The 17,977-nt window shown below is 43.1% G+C and overlaps 1 protein-coding gene across 1 annotated transcript; it reads right to left on the bottom strand.

The window, feature by feature from the left end:
• Positions 1-1,829: 1,829 nt before the first annotated feature.
• PPIF (peptidylprolyl isomerase F) lies at positions 1,830-10,807 on the bottom strand. The gene is made up of 6 exons (XM_075758646.1): positions 10,467-10,807; positions 8,105-8,135; positions 7,144-7,232; positions 4,859-4,955; positions 3,969-4,044; positions 1,830-3,580 (listed from the first exon to the last, which is right to left on the bottom strand). Exons 1-6 carry the CDS (start codon positions 10,647-10,649, stop codon positions 3,445-3,447), a joined length of 612 nt encoding a protein of 203 aa, XP_075614761.1. The 5' UTR covers positions 10,650-10,807; the 3' UTR covers positions 1,830-3,444.
• Positions 10,808-17,977: the final 7,170 nt, after the last annotated feature.

The raw sequence follows: 17,977 nt of genomic DNA, 5'->3' as shown, positions 1-17,977 counted from the left end.
TTTGCAGCTCTGCCCCAGAGCTGCTGTGCCAGCAGCAGCGCTCAGTGACAAAGCACTGGTCAGGGGACGGAAAAATCACACTGTACTTCCACTTGCATGGCAGAGATTTTTCACATTTTTAATATAAACATGAGTAACATTAGTTACTCTGGGATCACTCAGCTGCTTTAAAATGAACCATGCTCTGAACTGCTTTAAGATCAATGCTTTTCTACCAGCAGAAGAGAAGGACAACACAGCCATTTAACATCTAAACGTTACATCTCACAGTTGAAGTGGATTAACTTTAGAAGTCAAAGTCCTTTTCTGTACACAACAGAGCTGTGAGGCAGTTTATTGTTGTAACACATATCATTTTGCTATGAAGCGGTACAAAATCCTGGAGTAGGGAAGTCACAGACAAGCAGTGGCATAACCTAACTCTTCCTGTTCTAGCCCATGATTTTAAGCCAACAAAACTGTCAGGCAAGGCTGCAAAAGGAGAGCCCTCTCTATTAGCCCTCATGTAGTACAAACAGCTACTAGGAGAAAAGACGGGCATGTGGGATCCTGGAGAAAATTAGAGCCCAGCAGAGAATTGCTTGCAAAAGCCGATTTCTGTGTACTTACCCATGAACCGCATTCCCGACTTCGGGTTGCGTACAGAAGCGGTGAAACTCCCTGAGACTGACAGTCACCAGGCCGCAGAGGGCTCTATAGGGCCGGCCAGCCATCCCGTGTGCCAGGGTCCTGCAACCCGTGCTGTGGTGTCCTGTGGTGCCACAGCCACCTCCGAAAATCAGCTCAGGTATACTTAGTACAAGCTGCAGTCGTGCATTTTCAGTATAGGAACGCTCTTGCAATGCTGCAGGGTGCAAGACTTACACTGGAATAGAGCTCTGTGCCTTTTCTTTTTAAATAAAGGGAAGGGGCAGGAAGGAAAAAAACAGGAAGAACAGAACGACGGAAAAATCCATTTTGAGGAAGATACATTATAGAAAAAAATTTTAAGAGATTGACCTGTTTTGTTTGTCAAAACATTAAGAGTCACATTACACTGCTCTAAGCACCCAAGCAGCACAGACCTCCTCCTGGGAGAGAAAAGTACGCAGAGGACTTAGGGAACTAAAGCCAGCCCCATCGGGACACTGCAACCAGCAGTACCACCACAGTGATGCTGCAGGTTTTAATATCTTCTGGTCAAGATCGTGAGCCTTGATGGAAAATTTTGGCTTTTACATTTCCGAAATTAGGGCAGAAACGTGTCTGTAAAAGCCAGAGCAGCACATCATACATTATTATAACGTGCATAATACAATTACTTATTTAAGGCTTAACACAGTTCTGAGAAAATGGACTGGTTTGTGGCAAAGCATCTTCCATTCCAGCCTACAAATACTGCTGACAGAGATGAAGATGCTAAATTCTTAAGGTCATCTCTGATCACACAGCGAAGGAAGGAGCTTTTCCTCAATTATCCAGCAAAAAGCTGTAACTACCCACTTTTCAAAATGGAATTCAGAAATTTAAAAATAAAAAAATCCAGTAAATTTACACTTTCCCCATTCTCTCTGCAAACTGATGGATTAAATCAGACGAGAACAATCTCAAAACCTGAGCAGCTATCCACATACTGGGTATTTTGGATTCACTAACAAGCAGCAAAGCATGGTGCCATGACCCTCCCCCCCACTGGCTGTATCACTTAACGACAGCATGGCTTCTGAACTCCACTATGTCTGACCATCGCAAAGTGGACGGAACAGAACAGCCTGACTAAACACAACAGGATTCACCTCCTCACATTCCTGTGAGGAGTGTGCAATGTCGTATTTAAAAAAGGAACACACTTTCTTTGTGGTAGAACTGTATTTAATTATTTTTCATACACAAATTAAGAAAACACACACACAAAAAAAATCATTATTCTAGCAAACTGAAATAAGCCAAACTAGCACAAACTAATATTTAAAAAATACTACAAAGAAAGATGAAACAGCCACAGTGGAAAGAATAAAAAGCTTTTCAATTCCATTTTCTGCAAAATTACACTCTGAATACCACCTCACACACATAAGAATGCTGCCCTCAGTGGAAAAAAAAAAAATACAGCGCAGAATAGTTTTAGACCCACATATGATCAGAACACAATGGAGGTAAATTCACATTTGAAGAGAGCCATCACATTATTTTTCTTGTCAGTAACAAGATTATTGCACAAAAACAGTCAAGTGCTTTTTCCCACAAGCATTAATACTTTCTAAACACGAAGTACTTTCTTTCGATTCTAAAAGCGATGTCGTGTGGTTCCAACACTTGTTACTGCTCAAACACTCCACGTAAAACATACCAGTTTATACAAATGAAATGTGTTTACCTGATCAGCTGAATTCTTTCCTTCTCATGCATCAACCCCAACAATAATGATTTTGCTGTGCCAATCAGGCTTTGTGATTTCTGGTGACCAGTTTTGACTTCTGATGATGATGCATGAGAAGAAATCATAATCCAAGTGATACCCTGTCTTCACAGGACCAACAGGACAAAAAACCAATGAAACCTATTTCTCACTCAAGCAAGCTCACTATACTCTGATTATATTCTCAAAGTGCAAAAATAGGCTATCTATTGAGAACTGTGCTGTGCTCCTCACAGAACCAGATCTCAGAGCAGAACTGCACTTCAAGTAAGTTCACAGTTGCATAATAAAAAAGCCCCATGATCTTTTGGCTAATTTGTGGTCTTACTGCCCAGGTAGAGCTCTAGTAGTAGGCTACCTCAACCTAAAGCAATTTACCTAACCCAACAGTCAAATTGCTCCACTGAAGCGAGGTAAGGTAGAGTCCAGTTTTAAACAGTGGTCTGAGACTACAGAAAAGAAAAAAAAAAAAAGAAAAAAGTTTAAAACAGAATTAATTTTAAAAAACCCACAACCACACATAAATTCTATTGGACAGACTTAAGAAACACAGAAAGAAAACATCTGACAGTCATGGTACAGACAGCCTTGAGAGTACTAGTTAGTACTTTTTTTTTTTTCACAATGATGAGCTGAACAACAGAAAAGCATTTATTAGCACCAAAGGAAACACGGTATTTATCAATTTATATCTAATTCCCAGCTACAGAACACTTAGTTGTCAACTCCACCACCAACTCTAACACCTGAAACATATTAAGAACGGTATCAAGGTGGCAGTCAGATATGTTCTGGGTGACCGTACTGCTTCTTTCAAAACGCAATGGGACTCTACCGAATCAGTGTGACAGTGTGACTACCAAGGTAGCTCAGTTAAAACATTGTTTTATTCTAATCAATATTATTCAATATAAATATAAAAGTTGGACCAAGTTAAATAGAAAATATGGTTCCATATGTGCTACTCATGGGATCAGAAATGTTTGGGGGTTTTTATGACTCATTTTTCACAGCGTCAAAGTTGTCCTGAATGGTAGGGCAAAAGGCTAGGACAGCTGGCCACAGTCAGTAATGACAATCTTTTTAGAGGTCTTTCCACTCTTGGAACCAAAGCTCTCAATTTTTTTCACGACATCCATTCCTTCCTTTACATGCCCAAAAACAACATGTTTTCCATCTAGCCTGTAAAACAAATAAACAAAGGAAGTTTTACTTAAAACAACATAAAGACTGAACCAAACCAAGCTCAATGAAGCGATGTTAGCAGATCTTTATAGCTCTCACCCATGGATCAACTCTATAGCAAAGGCACAACTGAAATACTTTTAGCCCTGGACCTCAGAAGCATTATGAGGGACAGTGGCCTAGTTACCCTCACAGCCCATCCTCTCTCAAGTAGCACCAATTTATTTTCCATTATGAGCCAAGTAATTTGGAAATTAAAACAAAAACCCCCAAAACCAAACAAAAAACCATCAACCCACAAACACAAAAAAACCCTAAGAAAATGCCAAACCCTGTGGATCCAGGCATCAATCCATCAGGTTAATATGCAGGGCTGGGAACCTACCAGTCAGTTTTTGCAGTGCAAATGAAGAACTGAGATCCATTTGTATTGGGTCCTGCATTGGCCATAGAAAGAACACCTACAACAGCAGCAGCAGCTTATTAGATTGGTGTAACCAGTAGGCAGTGGAAAAGACAATTTTTCTCTGCACATTTAGACTAAAGATGGACAGACAGAAGATCTGATGGTCTCACATTGTCCTCAAATGATTTCTAAAGCCAACTTTCTGTCTCTGACTGTTCCCTCAAGCCCAGCCTCACATCTTCCCACAGCAAGAATGTTAGTAATGTAATTAATTGTACACGTCCTGAATGTGATTAACATCAGGTAACCTCTACTGTGGTTCAACAGCAGCAGTAGTTTACTGTGATGAGGAAGTAACAATCCGAAAAAGAGACTACAGAATTCAGTTACATGTTCTTATGTATGGCTTTCCCTTTATTTTTTTCGTGATTTGAGCTTAAAAGGACGTGCCTATGTTATCTAGTAAATAAGAAATCCCAGATTGCTTTGGTTTACTTCTGCAGTAATCATCTAAATAAAAATTCAAGTCTATGACTTACAAAAGAAGAAAATAAAAGCAGTAATTTCACCTTTAGTACAATTTGTAAGTAAAATAAAAAAAACCCATACTATAAAAGGGACTGCGTGAAATAAAGTAAGAGCAAGAGCGGCACTGTCACCCGTTACAGACTGAGTTCTATTCGTACAATAATCTACGCAAATAAGCAAGTGCCAGGAACAACGCGTCATTAAACTTCCTTGGTATTTCTGTAACTACTAAGTGCCCCACACATCTAAAAAAACCCTTACCTTTTAAAAATATATCTTCATAGACAATGTTTCATTATAGGTTTTAGTCATCAGAAGGTAGAAAGAATATGTTTACTTACCAGGTCCTACATGCTTGAGTATGAAATTTTCATCTGGAAATCTACTGCCATAAATGGATTTTCCACCGGTTCCATTATGATTTGTAAAGTCACCACCCTGAAACAGGAACGGCTATTAACTTCACTAGCACACAAGCATTATTTTACGTCAGAAGTGATGCTATTGAAAATATACTTGCTTGGTCTAATTTAAAAGTAATAAAATCAGAAAATTTTCTTCAAGTTAAGAATGAGTGTGGTCACATGAGGATTTAAAAACATTTAACTAGATGAAGATACAATCAAGCTAAAAGTAAATTTCTGCTCCAGACATTGCTGATATTCTCCAATTGACATCCATAACTCCAACAATCACCTTTCTGTGTTACCAACCTTGTTCGCAAATGCAATTAATAGCCATAATTTTAAGAAATACCTCAAAGGCCTCAAAACAATATCACCCAAATTCATTACAATAGCCAAGACCTGAAAAGTTGTTGTGTTTTTTTCCTCTTTCTTTCTCCCAAAAGATATAAATCAAAATCTCTGTTATTGCTGTTTCTAGGTTTTGTTGTTTAAGCGTTAACGCCTGAGCTATTTTAAACTTCCCTCAGCTACATGCTGTTTGCTGGGATAGATGTGACCACCTGCCTTACGTTAGAAACACAAACCCCAACAAACAAACTCCCAAAGGTGGCTACTAAACACTGCTTCCAGCAATCTGCCATCGCCTCTCCCAGCAGTGACACCACCCATACTGGCAAACAACTCGTACCTAACCAGTATTTCATGTGATGTTCATCTTTCCAGTATCACCTTGAGCAATCTATTACAGGTGGTATTATGACTACTCCCACGCAGTCCCAGAAGTATGCTCTGCATACTTCTGGAGGTATCTGAATTGCCAAGTTGTGGGTATGATGACTTCCAATTACGCTATACCAATTGCCTGAATCATATTAACACTCCATCTCAACAAGTGGAAAGGCCTCTACTGCTTCCTCTCACTTTAAAATATTTGAAACCTATGACAGTATTTCCACTTTAGTAATGATTGCCGAGTAACTCCTAAACATCAATTCATTGTCTCACCATACCACGGAGTCGACCATCTAGTATCCTCACTTGGGTCTATTTGTGGGGAAAAAACAAGGAGGCAAGGAGAACAGACTTACACAGAACTTCACAAATTAGTGGTAGAACTGAAGAGTAAGATTTCTATTTTTCTTATGTGTTTCTGACCCCAGCAAGACTTCTAAACTTTGTTTCTTTATCAGTATCACAAAACCTTAGTTTGCATTTGAAAGGCAAGAAAATAGGCCCTTTACAGCACACTTATACCCTTTCTGTTCTTAGAAATAGGTTGTAAGATTAGGGCCTCTTGTTCTGACAGCTGTATTTTTAGCTTAAAAAAATAAAAAAGTGAGGAGGGGAGACCATCACAGTTGTCAATTAATAAATAAAGTATGCTTATTATAACCTTCATCTTTTTTTTTTTTTTTTACAGAGCACTTCTACAATGCAATGGTGTTAAATGTAGCTTCTTTTGAGAGAAGAGAGGACCACCAAGAATTATACAATCCAGTACACTACAGCAGCTGAGATCCTGCTCATCTGCCAAGCAGAGCACAAAAAAGGCTTTCACAAAGCCTTTTTCTGTGTTTTTTGTTGCTCCTGCCATTTAAGAAAAGATTGCTAACATGCACGGACTTTAATTCACAATTTTGATTCATCCTTTAAATCAAAACAAAATCAATTTCAGGTGTGTCACCCCAAAACTCTACCCCAACCTACCCTTTTGGTTCCCTCCTCCCCTCCGTATTAGGGAGGTGTACAGAAAAAAAAAAAACAAAACACATTCTCTATTGTGAACAGATTATTCCACTAGGAATAAAAAAGGGACACGTTGTTTTCTCAGCTCACTTAGAACACAAGATTCATTGTCATTCTACCCACAAATGCTCCTCCCAAGCAAGCGCCATTTTGCCAAATATGCCCCACACTAAAGAACACTGTTATACAAAAGCAGAAAGCTTTAAGCCAATTTTTTTAACACAGTTTACACATAATTTACACTTACTTGTACAAACAATGTGCTAAGCAACAGCCACAGCAAAAAGATCAGAAATGCAAGTCATACTGTCACTTCTTTATTCTGTAGTTAGCAACTGTCAGAGCAGAGCCACTTAAAATGTTACTACCTAGTCTAACGGGTTCTAAAAATGTATCAATAACGTACAGATAAATTTAATAGCAAAAGTAAAACCACCCAAAAAACCCCACCAAAACAAAAAAAACCCCATTACCTGGCACATAAATGAAGGAATCACTCTGTGAAAAGTGGATCCTTTATACCCAAATCCTTTTTCACCAGTACAAAGAGCTCTGAAGTTTTCTGTGAAAACAAAACCACGTGTTATGTTGCCATACATGGCATATAATGTAATCAAACACAACTAGATTAACTATGTCCCAAGTTTATACACTTAAAAAAATTTATAAACTGTTTAAGGTATTTTTGATTTATTAGTTGCTTCCATGCTTTAAAAAAACCCTCTGTTACAAAGAAGCAAAGCTTGTTCAGCCTCAGAACAGGGTACAAACACAACCCTTTTCCATCTAATTTTCCTTTTATTTTGCTGTTGTATCTTAACTCCACTCCCCACCTCCCCAAACCCACCACTCTGGAGTCAAAGAATTCACTTAATGACTTTTATGCCTTTGCTCTCTACAGTAATTGTGAAGATGATGCCTGGTTTTTGGTTTTTTTTTTTTTAAAAAGCACATTCATCTACTGGAAACTGAAAGAAAAGTACAAGTTTTTCAGACCCACTAAACAAACAGATGAGGAAGGAAGCACCTGATAAAACACAAAATTGGTCAGCTTGTGAAGGAAAACAAAACCCTGTATGCTCTTTGGAAACTCTTAAGGAACACCATCCCTTTGGTCTACCCTTTCCCATTGCTTTGTGGTTTGATTTTAATACAAACTAATGTGTTTTTAAACATATTTATTGACCACTAATAATCAAACATATGGACTGTATCGCCTTGATACAAATTACAAAATGAAACTATTTGGAAAAACAACAAATCATAACTCCACACTCGCACTGTTCTGACAAAGTTCGTATCATGTTTCTCTATTTAACAAATGGGAAGAGAACATAGGAATAGTTTCCAAAAGGTAAGAGAATGTTCTTGTTCCTGAAATCACAATCTAAACCTTAAATATTTAAATATTAAATTCTGGAGATGCTGCCTTACCTGCTGTCTTTGGAACCACATCAGCTTTCAGCTATTAAAGAAAAATAAACAAATTACTATGTTGTTTTCTTCATACATACATAGAAAAACTTTTGCGTGGGAGGCTGGTACAACTGAACCCTCTTCCCAAGGTGATGAGCCATCTGAAATCACAAGCCACCCAAAACTCCAAGAACACCGTAAGACTTTCCAAGCATTTTGTTAGTAATTAAAAATATCCCCTCAATGCAACTTTTAGCTAGTTATTGAAGAGCAACTTGAGCAGTGTCTAATGATTTAACACAATAATTTAGCAATAACTAAGAAGAATCTTTATGATAAACCCTATGAATCAAAGCTAGCTTGGATACAACTGGAGAGATCAGTCTCCCCAGCACACAGCCATCCACTGAAATCTGCAGAAAAGGTGAAGTACAAAGAAGAACAGAAACCGTCTATCAGAATTGACTCATGATGTTATGTACCCATGTGTTGCCAACAAACATTTCTCATTTTCATTAGTATGCATCTTTTCACTAATCTTAAAAATGTATGATATTATAACTGCTTGGAAAAAGTGACATAAAAATGGCCAAATTGGGTCAGACCAAAGTTTTATCTAGTCACTGACAGTGGCCAGCAGCAGACACCTAGAAGCAGCATGGCTGTGGCAAGAAATTCATGTTCCTTCCCTAGGGTGCCTATAACTTGCAGCTGATTCTAACCACAACTTGGCCAAAGATTCAAGGCAATGATGCAATACATTCAGATATTCTGTTAAACTAAAGATCTTTAACATAGAAATGAAATGCTGCCACAAGAAATACAGTAACATTAACGCTATTTTTTTGTAATACCATCCAGCTATTTACTAAATCTCCCTGACGAATAAAGTGCTTGCACAGCAATGTTCTTACCTATGACTACCTCAAACACCGCCTCAGGAGAACGTGAGAGCTGGTAGTGTCCAATTAATTTATGTGCTGACACTTCCGGGCTCTAGCCTCAAGGGAAACCCTTTTAGACAGAACCCTTACGAACTACATTTAAAAAAAAATTAAAAAATCTGTCGATACAGACTAAGGCAGAGGCCCACACCTAATCCCCTCAGAGAGCAGCAACTCAGAAGGGCAGCGCTCCCCCTCCAGCGCATGGCTCTGGAGCTTTCTGCTGAATGGGTTTGCAGACTTTTTTTGTGAACATTTAACATTTCAGTATTTTCTTAATTCTAACTAGCTGTGCAGCACTGCGCTCCTTCCCGCACGCAACACGTTTACTCAGAGGCACGTACCCGGCCCTAAGGACGCGAGGTACACTGCAGCCAAAGTGTCAGCGCTCATCGTGCTGCCCGCAACAGTGGAGCGTGCTGCAGTTTTCCTGTTCAGGCCTCTTTAAATAGTTGAGTATTTCAGAGACTGAATTTTTAATGGTAAAGCTGGTGGCTAGCTGGCTGTTGAGCTAGCTGCCGGTTCAATCAGAGCTGTGTAAACCTTGCAATGCGCATGAAGCAGAAAGCTCAAAGAGACAGTACCTCTGAAAACCAAAGAATAAGAATCAAACAGTGAAAAATAAGAATCAAACAATAAGGACCCAGGCAAAAAGGAAAAAAAAAAAAAGAAAAAAAAAGAAGAAAACCAGGACGTAGCACGAAGACCGGCTGAAGACCCCACGGGCGCGCTGCCACGGGAGCTCGCCAGCCCCAGCCCGGCCGTTCACTGAGAGCGCAGGACCCCTACAGCCGTGGCGGGGGCTTCGGGCGCTTTGTCACGTCTGGAACCGTGCTTGTGTCTCTCGAGCGAGCGTTACGCTTCACTAGTAAGTTTACTCCTGTTCAGTATTCCAGCTTTCATACTATGGTCCAAAGTTTTCCTCCACTGATGCTCCCTGCCACAGCACGGCCCACCCTCCCCCTCAGGGCCGCAGCCGCGTCCCGAGCCCCGTCGCGCAGAGGGACTCACTCACCGAGGGCTGACGCAGGCGAGCATTGCCGCGACAAACCGAAGACCGGTGCCCAGCTCCAGCCCTCTTCCGACCCCTGCTCGCCTCCCACCTGGGAGGGAGCCACCTCACCGCCCTCTCGCCCAGGGAGCAGAGCCCCGAGGGCGGCCGGGCAGCGGCTCCGGCAGCCCGACGAGGACGGCCGCCCCCCGGGCCCCTCTCACGCCCGCACCGGGGGCGGCCGTACCTTACCCGCGGTCCCGGGAGCCGGCGCTGGTCGCCGCGCCAGCCGTGCCCCCCCGCGGGCCTGCCCTGACCTTGCCGCTCACCGGCCGCCATGCCCGCGCGCCCGGCCGCCCTCGGCTCCCCGGGCACCATCCCTTGCAGCCCGGCGCCAGGTGAGCTGCCGGCAGCCCCCAACCCGCGGCAGCTCGTGTGTCCCTACCTCCAGCACGACGCGTCCCAGCGGCTGGTTATCAGCGCCCACGTCCAAGTATACCACCGGGTTCGGCGGGCTGGCGCCGGCCCCGCAGCAACCACGGGCACCGGCCGCCCACATGCGCGCGAGCCCCGGCAGCAGGTCCCTGGGCGGACGAAGCAGGCGGCGGGCGGCGCTCAGCGCCAGCATACCGCGGGCGGACAGGCAGGCAGACAGGGCAGGCAGACGGTCGGACTTGCACGCACGCACACCGGCACACACCAAGACACGTGGCTCCTGCCGCCGCGGCCTTTTATGGGCTCCGCCGCGGCGCCACAGCGCCCGCTGGGGGCGGGGCGCAGGGCAAAATGGCGGTGGGGCCGTTGTGGGGCAGAGTGGGGAGAGGCGCCCCGGGGCGCTGGAGCTCGCCGGCTGCGGTGAGGGCTCAGTTAAGGGTGCCGGCGGCCGGCTCCGGGCGAGAGTCGGTGCTTTCCCCTGACAGTGGGCCGCTGCGGGCTCCAGCTGCCCTCACGGCTGCCGAGCAGGGCCTGTGCAGCCCCCTCAGCACCCACCATTTTGCAACAATTTTTAGGGGGCTGTTGGTTTGGGAGGTTTTGTTTGATTTTGGTTGGTGTTTTGTTTTTTGTTTCCACATTTCCTTACAGCCGTTTAGCTCAGGGATCAACAGTGACAGGAAGTTTCTAAAATTTCGTAATTCCACGTGACGCCTTTGGGCTTGTCCCGCAGGCCCCAGGGGAGCAGTTAGGCGGGGAAGGTCAAGCTGCCACCATCACACGCACAGGATAATTGGGTGCAGTGGAGAAATGGGAGTCATGGACTGCCCGTGCTGCCTTACTCACCAATAGCACCCAGGGAATTACGGTATGAGCACATGATGAAACAGGTGCACACAAGCACGTACCTGTGGCATCACTGTGGCATTGTAGACCCCCGGGGTCCCCATTACATCATTTCATAAATGGTTTATAAAGGGAAATACTGTTCATGTTTTGTAAGATAATAACAAAAGTTATCACTTCGATCAAAATACTTACCAATTATTATACATTTTAGTTGTATTCAGATATGGGCAAAGTCAAACAAAAAAAGGAAGCCTGCAAAGGGTAGAAGCAAGGGCAGGTAGCCTGGAAAGAATACAGAGAAACTGTCCGAGCAGACAGGGATCAGGTTAGGAAAGCCAAAGCCCTGAGAGAAATAAATCTGGCCAGGGATGTTAAGGACAACAAGAAAAGCTTCTATAGGTATGTCAGTGATAAAAGGAGGACGAGGGAAAATGTGGGTCCCCTCCAGAATGAAACAGGTGACCTGGTTACCCAGGATATGGAGAAAGCTGAGGTACTCAACGATGACTTTGCCTCAGTCTTCACTGGCAAATGCTTGAGCCACACTGCCCAGGTCGCAGAAGGCAGAACTGCCCACTGTAGGAGAAGATCAGGTTCAAGAATATCTAAGGAACCTGAAGGTGCACAAGTCCATGGTACCTGATGAGATGCATCTGTGGGTCTTAAGGGAACTGGAGGATGAAGTGGCCAGGCCACTCTCCATCATGTTTGAGAAGTCCTGGCAGTCCAACGAAGTTCCCACTGACTGAAAAAGGGGAAACATAACTCCCATTTTTAAGAAGGGTAAAAAGGAAGACCCAGGGAACTACAGGCCGGTCAATCTCACCTCCGTGCCTGGCAAGATCATGGAGCAGACCCTCCTGGAGACTATGCTCAGGCACAGGGAAAATAAGGAGGTGATTGGTGACAGCCAACATGGCTTCACCAAGGGCAAATCGTGCCTGACAAATTTGGTGGCCTTCTATGATGGGGTTACAGCGTTGATGGACAAAGGAAGAGCAACTGACATCATCTACCTGGACTTGTGCAAGGCATCTGACACTGTCCCGCATGACATCCTTGTCTCTAAATTGGAGAGACATGGATTCAACGGATGGACCACTCGGTGGATAAGGAATTGGCTGGATGGTCACACTCAAAGAGTTGTGGTCAACGGCTCAATGTCCAAATGGAGAACGGTGACAAGTGGCGTCCCTCAGGGGTCAGTACTGGGACCAGCACTGTTCAACATCTTTGTCAGTGGCATGGACAGTGGGATCGAGCGCACTCTCAGCAAGTTTGCCGATGACACCAAGCTGTGTGGTGTGGTCGACACGCTGGAGGGAAGGGATGCCATCCAGAGGGACCTTGACAGGCTGGAGAGGTGGGCCTGTGCGAACCACATGAAGTTCAACAAGGCCAAGCACAAGGTCCTGCATGTGGGTCGGCGCAATCCCAAGCACAACTATAGGCTGGGTGAGGAATGGATTGAAAGCCGCCCTGAGGAGAAGGACTTGGGGGTATCGATTGATGAGAAGCTCAACATGAGCCGGCAGTGTGCGCTTGCAGCCCAGAAAGCCAACCGTGTCCTGGGCTGCATCAAAAGAAGTGTGACCAGCAGGTCGAGGGAGGTGATCCTGCCCCTCTACTCGGCTCTTGTGAGACCCCACCTGGAGTACTGCGTCCAGCTCTGGGGGCCCCAGTACAGGAGAGACAGGGAGCTGTTGGAGCGAGTCCAGAGGAGGGCCACAAAGCTGATCAGAGGGCTGGGGCACCTCTCCTGTGAGGACAGGCTGAGAGAGTTGGGGTTGTTCAGCCTGGAGAAAAGGCGGCTCTGGGGAGATCTAATTACAGCTTACCAGTACCTGAAGGGGGCCTACAGGAAAGATGGGGAGGGACTGTTTATCAGGGAGTGTAGTGACAGGACAAGGGGTAATGGGTTTAAGCTGAAGGAGGGTCGATTTAGATTAGATGTTAGAAAGAAATTCTTTACTGTGAGAGTGGTGAGGCACTGGAACAGGTTGCCCAGAGAGGCTGTGGAGGCCCCATCCCTGGAAGTGTTTAAGACCAGGGTGGATGGGGCTTTGGGCAACGTGGCCTAGTGGAGGGTGTCCCTGCCTGCAGCAGGGGGGTTGGAACTAGATGATCTTTGAGGTCCCTTCCAAACCAAACTATTCTATGATTCCATGAATATTTTGAAATGCACTACAGTTACCATCCTCCTTCTGTATATGAGAACTTTCGAAAGTTTTTCAAATTTCTTAGTGCCACCAAATGTCTTTGGATTCAGTCCTGGTCTGTGAAGTCAAAGAAAGCTCTTCCATCAGCATACCAATAACAAGACAACTCCTCTCATAAGCCAGTACACATTCTCACTAAAAAAAGCAACCCTGTTGAGATATTTTACAATCTACATAGATTTCATTTCATCAGAACAATCAACAGTGTAGTTCCACACTGCTAGCTGAACCACAACCTACCACTTTTCCAGCCAGCAGTCTTATCAGTAATGCAAGCCCGCTGGTATCCGAGTCCAACTTTTTTTCATAGAGACCAAACAAAGAAGTTCTGTTCTCCACAGCAAGCTCACGCAAGCGTGCTACACCTACAGTGTTCTGTCCCATTACACCTGAACCAAAGGACACCCAGGATGTCTGATGCTTTTCACTTGTGATAAACCTTGCTGTTAACAGGACGCAACTGGACCACTGAGTCTCTGCAAAATGAACTCTGCACACACGACATTCTGCCTGCTTGCTGTGCTCTCTCAGCTTCCCAGATGGAAGTATGATGTCTATTAAGACATTTCTAAAAAGCATGTATGGTTTTATACATTACTTTAAGGCAGTACATTGCCAAAACTAAATAGCAGTTATCTCTAGTACTGCAGGTTACCCTTGTTAAAAATTGTAACGCTTGATTGTGAGAAAATAGCTCCTAAAGTGATTCTTAAAAAACCCAAAACAAAACCCAAAAAACCCCCAAGAAAACCAAGGATGAGTCTAGTAGTAGTTACACACCTGAAATGTCAGGTTCCTTGTATTATAAACTAAGTTATTGCAATGAAGGTTAGAGTAATGCAACCATGTAACAGAGTATGACAGAATCACACAAAGACAGCCCCTATGTGAGGAATAGTAAACTTTCAATCCTGCCTAAGTTCTTTGTTGTCAGTAAAATAGCAGCTAAAAGTGACTTCATCAGTGACATTCACTGAATTGTCACAAAGCTGTCAATCAAGTCACTGCCCTGACCACAAAGTTCAGGGCAGAACTACAAGTTAAAATTACAGACAACCGAGAAATCCTAGATGAACACCATTTTTCAGGCACACACTCCGGAGAGACCCATACTTCATGCCCATTAAGTGGAAGGATTTCAGGGATAAATTTAGCAAGATAAGAGTTTTGAGATAGCAATTCATCAGGTGGCCGCATTGTAGAGATGACAATAACACATACCATGCTTTGTAACTACAGAAATGTATTAGGCTGTGCCAAAGGGTCTGTTTTGCCCCGAATCCTGTCTCAAAGGAACACCTAAGGAAGAGTGAAAATGCAAGAGGCGTGTTGTAGGCCAGTATGCTTTCAACCTCCTACTGCTTCTGCTTCAGAGAACTTCCCGAGTGGGATGTAACTTTGGTACGTAGTAATCATTTCCTTTTTTTTTTTCTCTGTGGACTTATCCACTCATTGGACCTGTCTTAACTCCTAGGATCAGCAGCTTCCTTGACAATGAATAGGAAGCTGCCCTTCCACAGGCCCGCTGCCCAGCACATCAAGAATCTGTTTGTTTTGAATATTGCTCCCATTAGCTTCATCTAACGTGCCCTACTTCTTGTACTGGAGGAGACAAGTTGATTGGTATCCATCTTTGTCATACTGTGCATGATTTTAGACCTACATCTTTTCTCCTCTCAGTCATTTGTTTTCAAGACTGAAAAGTCACAGCCAACTCAGTTATCTTTGGGATCATCTTTATTGCTCTTCTCCAAGCTGTTCCCACTTTTATGGATTTTTTTGAGATGAGGGGATCTTTGCACAGTACCCAAGATAGGGGTGAACTATGACTTTAAACATACAGTGCCATGCCGGTGTTTTCTGTTCCTTTACTAATAATCTAAAGGTGATTTTTATATTTTTTTTAATAGTAGCTAAATCAGTATGCATTTTCTAGTTACCTTGTTATATCATCTCAGCTTCAAGTCCATTTTTGGGAAATGATAACTTGACTTAATCTAATCATCCATCTGCTTATTGTCTAGTGACCATGAAAAACCTCAGACTCTTTTTAATGTTGTTTTAATTGTAGCCACGAGAACAAAGCTCAAACCAAAATTAGCACTTGGGTGTTAAGTTCTATGCATACCTATAATAACAGACAGTTTGGGCCCTGAAGGATTTATTATTTAATAAACAAGACAAAAGATGAGCAAAATAAAGTACCATCTTATTTCACATTTGGGAAGCACTGGCAGAACAGTTTGAACTGTTTTGCCTAGAGTTCGCAGGTATCTTTGGTAGAGCAAACAATGCAGTTTTCCTCATTTGGCAGGCCATGGTGAGATGGCAGAACAACTGTCTGTCTTTCACAGTGGTGATTTTTTTATTTGGGAATATGGCCTGAATTATTATCTCTAGGCTTATGCAATAAAGCTACTGAATCACTCATTATGGTCTACTCCTGCACAGTCAGATGAATTAAAACTCATGCAGACAGTAAGACTAGGAACTTGTGAATTACAGAGGTCACTTTCCAAGGACATTAAAAATGCTCCAAAAACTCTGTCAAAGATCGCCCTAGATCACTACCAAATGAAGCTTAGAGCTAGCTCAGCAAACTGAAACGATTTTAGAGGAGCTTTGAACACATCTGTTTGAAGATACGTTCATTATTGGAATTCTGCAACATCTGGCTAGGTGATGAGTACACTTGGCTAGAAAATGAGCGCACCCAGCACCCCTGCGCTATACAAGGCAGACAACAGAATGTGGTGGCACAGACAAAAGTCAAAATAGATGCTTCAGCAGAGCCGTTGGGGAGATGGGTACCCGCCCTACCAATTGCATCATTCTCTCTCCCTTTGCCCAATCTCAAAAGACAATATAGAAATTACAGATGGATAAACGAGGACCCTTTCAACTAAAGTTTCTAAATAGGTATTTTTAGAAACACACCTATTAAAGGACCCTTATGTCCTAGCAGAGAAATTCCTGCATAAGAACCTTAGATGATACAATAACAATATTTAATATTGATACATTGCTTACAGCTTAAGTCTTCATAAACAAGACTATGAAGTAACTGAGTAAATATTACCACCCTTGTGTCAAGATGGACAGGAAACAACAACAACCATTAAGTGTTGTTTCTAAAGAAACAGAAGGAATAAATGCTTGAAACATGACCTAAATTTGGGGATTTTGATTTCAAGGGGCTTGAAATGGTGTTACCTCCCAGCAGACAAACACTGCACTGGTAAAAAGGTGATACATATTCCTGATCCTAACTGTCCGACTGCATGCCTACTTGTTTGTAACACAGGAACGTAGGTTAACTGTATTACTCAATCTTGGACTGCTGCTGTTGGATTGATCTTGGCAGCTGTGGCAAGATCACCTTTTGCAACCTACTGACTGCAAGAATGCAACTAGATGCAACTTGTCTTTGGCACACTTCAGTATGCTCTTCATAGGGCTGTATACTTAGACTATGCAAAAGAAAACTCAAATATAGACTGCAGCAATCTGCTATTAAGTGGATTTCACAAGAACATCACCTGATACTGTGTTATAGGGATTTTCCATGGTATTGATTTTAACATCGATTTTAAGAACCCTTGCACATGTGAGACAGTTATCTCAAGGACTCTGCTCTTAGCAGAGGGAGAGGTCACACAGGCACTCAGCTTGATTTGAGGTGGGGAGAGCAGGGATTTGCAGTGGGCATTCCCACCCTCCACCTGCAGAGCCTGGATGTGCTGCACTTCAAAACACTCAGCATAATTTTTTCGTCAAGGTTTTGGCTAAGCTAGAAGATGAGTTGAGAGCTGGAAAGGATATGTATCTGTGATATGCATTTATTTATGAATGGGGACTACAGTGGAGGAGATGGTGAAAGACCTTTCCATTATACTAAGTGATTTCAGTGTGGAATTAAATCATGCAAGAGCTCAAAGGGCATATAATAGCCACACAGGTACATTTACAGATAAAAAGAAAAAATGCTAATAAATATTTCCCCTGATCAAGGTTTCCTCTTAGGAACTTGTAGTAACCCAGCTCACAACACGAACCTTCTCTCCAGTGCATACTGTACATAAAGGAGGAGTTTCCCCACATGACTTCATACTAATTACCTACAAATAGTCATACAAGAAAAACCTCAACCCACTCATGCTCTTTACAGCCGTGATTAGCATTTTTGTTTCAGAAGTTCTGAGTGACATCGCTTGCTCGGAATTCATTACTCAATCTCCCTGGATAATGTATAGAAACTCACTACAAATACTTCAGATTACACAGCGCCTTTACGCAGTGCCCAAGACACCTTGCAGCTGCCTGCAGCTTCCCAAAAGATTGTCCATACCCCACGGCGGCTGGTCCATGAACATTTACGGATAGATCACAACAGCCTGGCAAGGCACGTACGACATTTTAAATGCATGTTTTTAGGCTACAAGAAAAATGCAACTAT

This window comes from Balearica regulorum, chromosome 7, assembly GCF_011004875.1.
Source record: "Balearica regulorum gibbericeps isolate bBalReg1 chromosome 7, bBalReg1.pri, whole genome shotgun sequence".
Taxonomy (NCBI): Eukaryota; Metazoa; Chordata; class Aves; order Gruiformes; family Gruidae; genus Balearica; species Balearica regulorum.
This window is presented reverse-complemented; position numbering and strand designations above follow the sequence as displayed.

What these genes read in the sequence shown, in the direction of transcription:
- PPIF (XM_075758646.1), bottom strand. Translation starts at nt 10,649, where the DNA reads ATGCTGGCGCTGAGCGCCGCCCGCCGCCTGCTTCGTCCGCCCAGGGAC. An exon ending in TGGGACGCGTCGTGCTGGAG is followed by an intron (nt 8,136 to 10,466) that starts GTAGGGACACAC and finishes TTTCTTTAATAG; the next exon opens with CTGAAAGCTGATGTGGTTCC. An exon ending in ACTCAAGCATGTAGGACCTG is followed by an intron (nt 4,045 to 4,858) that starts GTAAGTAAACAT and finishes CTGCTGTTGTAG; the next exon opens with GTGTTCTTTCTATGGCCAAT.